A 3,044-nucleotide genomic window follows, 5' to 3' on the forward strand; every position below is an offset into this window, starting at 1 on the left:
GTTTCCAAATCTTAGCTATGGTGAATTGTGCTGCTATGAACATAGGGGTGCATATATCCTTTCTGATTGATGTTTCTGGTTTCTTGGGGTATATTCCTAGAAGTGGGAGCACTGGGTCAAATGGGAGTTCCATTTTTAGTTTTTTGAGAAAACTCCATACTGTTCTCCACAGTGGCTGCACCAGTCAGCATTCCCACCCAGTAAACTAAACTACTTTTTATTAAAGTAATAAATTTAGTTTCTTATATATCAACTGACCAATAATTTTCTTCCTCACCATAACCTCTGTAGAAAAGGCTTCTGTTTTATTGGAGGGGGCAGAGTTTAAGCACTCTTCTGCCCCTGCTCACCCCCTCACCACACCCCACTGCTGAGGACTCCCTGGTCCCCAGGCCTCTCAGAATTAGAGCCAGCATATTCCCTGGACCTGCTCAGTTAGCCTCCTTTCCCATACCAGCAGGACCCTTGCAGCCCTGCCTCCCTGAAAGCCTGGGATGGATTTGGGGTGGGAGTGGAGGACAGAGGGAATGGTGAGTGGGGGCAGAGTTAGGGACTTCGGGCAGCCTGAGCAGGAGCTGGAGGTAGGCATTGAGAGCTCAGCCCTAAGGCCACTCACAACCTTTGCTCTGGGGTCTTAGAGAAGATTCCTTTCCCCCATTCATTGTCCCAGTTTTAGGCATTTTCTGTCATTGAGGTTAAAAGTTAAGGGGCTACTTGACCTTTTACCATCCCTTGTGGAGAAATCAGCCCCCTAGAAATCAGGCCTGGCTTACCTCAACTTCTCTAGTCTTTAGAGTGACATTTACCAACCTGCACTGCCTCCCCCAGGACCCCTCCAGGCCTAAAACTTGTTTACCAGCCAGATTGTTTAGCTCCAGGAAATAAGACAGATGTACACGCACGTTTTGGGATGGATTCATTCTTCTTAGTGCTCTCACACAACAACAATCTCCATTCCCTCCTCCCTCAAAATAACTTGTGAATCTATCTTTGAAACATTGACTTTATAACAATGTATTGAGAAAATATGTTGGTGTGATCCAATTGTATTGGAAAGAAAAACCAAACCTAGGCTAAAATTAGGGAATCAGAAATTTCCTAGGTTTTAGAGATCTTTGGTTATTTTGACCAGCTTGTGTGTGTGTGTGTGTGTGTGTGAGGGTGTGTGTGTGTATGAAATTAAAAACTGGGTTCATGTTAAGAATGTCTGTTCTGAAACCTGGTTATTTCAACTGATATATCTTAAGCACTTTACCATATACTTAAGGAGATTATAAAGGAACAAATAACAAGATGGGAGAAGGATCAAGTTGTAGAAGACGGTGACAACACTGTCTTCCACCACCCGCTCCTAGAGGAGTGTTTTAAGAGACACACACGTCAGCTGAGAGTCCCTGTGGGCCCCAGGACTGAGCAGGAAAGGCTGTGTTCACAGCAGAGCGGGCTGGCTGTTAGATCACCAAACTAAGAATGAGCCAACCCAGCTCATTCCAAAAATGTACTCATTCGTAGGGCAGAGGCTGATTTCCTCTCCTGCCTCACTCTCACATGGCCAAATACCGCCCTCCCACCCCCAGTCCTTGTTTACTTTGACCACACTGAGCCACCTTGTTGTTTATACAAGCTATCTTATCTAGTATTGTTGAGTCATCCTTATATTTATTGCCTACACCTACTGCTGTCTCAGGTAGCTTCTGGGGTCCTGCCCTGGGAATAGAGTTCTCTGACTTAAGAAGCTGAACTTTTTTATATTTTTTGAAGTATATTTTTATTGATTTCAGAGAGGAAGGGAGATGGAAAGAGAGAAACATCAATGATGAGAATCATTGATCGGCTGCCTACTGCACACCCCCTACTGAGGATCAAGTACACAACTTGGGCATGTGCCCTGACTGGGAATGGAACTGTGACCCCCTGGTTCATAGGCCCAGGCTCAGCCAAGGAGCCACACCCGCCAGGCCAAGAAGCTGAATTTTTATAGTATCGACCCATCTAAGCCAATAAGTGATTCCCAGATTTCTCAGCATTGTAACAAACAGACACTTCTTTTATATTTGTGAGAATTTCCTCTCCCCTTTCTTCGCTTTCCTTTAAAATATTTAATTATATATTTTACTTTTAATTCAACTTTTATTTTGAAAAGCTTGTAGGTAATGCTGTGATAACAACCTTTCATCCTTTGCTACATCCAAGGATAATGTTACACCAGCACTAATATAAATCTAATACTTGTTTTTGGCCTTAATACTTACACTTAAAATATGCTACTGTTATACAGTGTTTAACTACTATACATTCTTTTAATGTACGTGCTTGATTGCAGGAAATCTTCACCGAGCCAGCAGTGTTCCTGAGTATGTCTACAACCTGCACTTGGTGGAAAATGACTTTGTTGGCGGGCATTCCCCGGCTCCTAAAACCTATGACAGGCGAAAGGTAGGATGCCAAAGAACGCGACACTAGTTATCAGAAACATTTTCCATCTCCCACAGATTAGTTTGTAATGTTGCCTCTCCGAAATACTGCTACTTCCTAAATGACTTATGAGAAGATTGATTTTGTGTGGACACTGTAGAAAACTGGACATTGAAACGGCCTCAAATCCTGGTGCAAATAACTCATCAAACCAGGTTAACCACGTCTTGTTTAGAAACAGATTTTACCCAGAAAGGGCCCAGCTTCTCCAGGTGATTCAGAGAAAGGGGACCCCTTGTGTAAGAGCCCCGGAATAGTGAGTCTTCAACAGAGATGGAGCCTGACTGATGCCTCATTTCACCTTTCTCTCTCCCTGGTGCAGTCAGGCATAACCACGGCGTACGAAGGTCGCTGGGGGAGAGGCACCGCGCAGTACAGCTCACAGAAGTCCGTGGAAGACAGGTCCCTGAGGCACCCTCTGCGGAGACTGGAGATCTCCCCCGACAGCAGCCCCGAGCGGGTCCGTTACTCGCACAGCGAGTACCAGTACAGCCAGAGGAGCCAGGCGGCGCACACGCTGCGGCACCGCGACAGCCTGCGCTCCACCCTCCTGCTGCCGCCCCGCTATG

At 45.6% G+C, this 3,044-nt stretch overlaps 1 protein-coding gene across 1 annotated transcript in view; it reads left to right on the forward strand.

Moving 5' to 3' along the window:
* The window catches only part of PKP2 (plakophilin 2), an 85,928-nt gene that overhangs the window by 21,810 nt on the left and 61,074 nt on the right, over positions 1-3,044 (forward strand). Inside the window, exons 3-4 of the mRNA XM_015566629.1 lie at positions 2,324-2,436; positions 2,798-3,038. Coding sequence (XP_015422115.1) covers positions 2,324-2,436; positions 2,798-3,038 — 354 coding nt within the window. The remainder of the gene's footprint in view (positions 1-2,323; positions 2,437-2,797; positions 3,039-3,044) is intronic.

This window comes from Myotis davidii, unplaced genomic scaffold, assembly GCF_000327345.1.
Source record: "Myotis davidii unplaced genomic scaffold, ASM32734v1 scaffold902, whole genome shotgun sequence".
Taxonomy (NCBI): Eukaryota; Metazoa; Chordata; class Mammalia; order Chiroptera; family Vespertilionidae; genus Myotis; species Myotis davidii.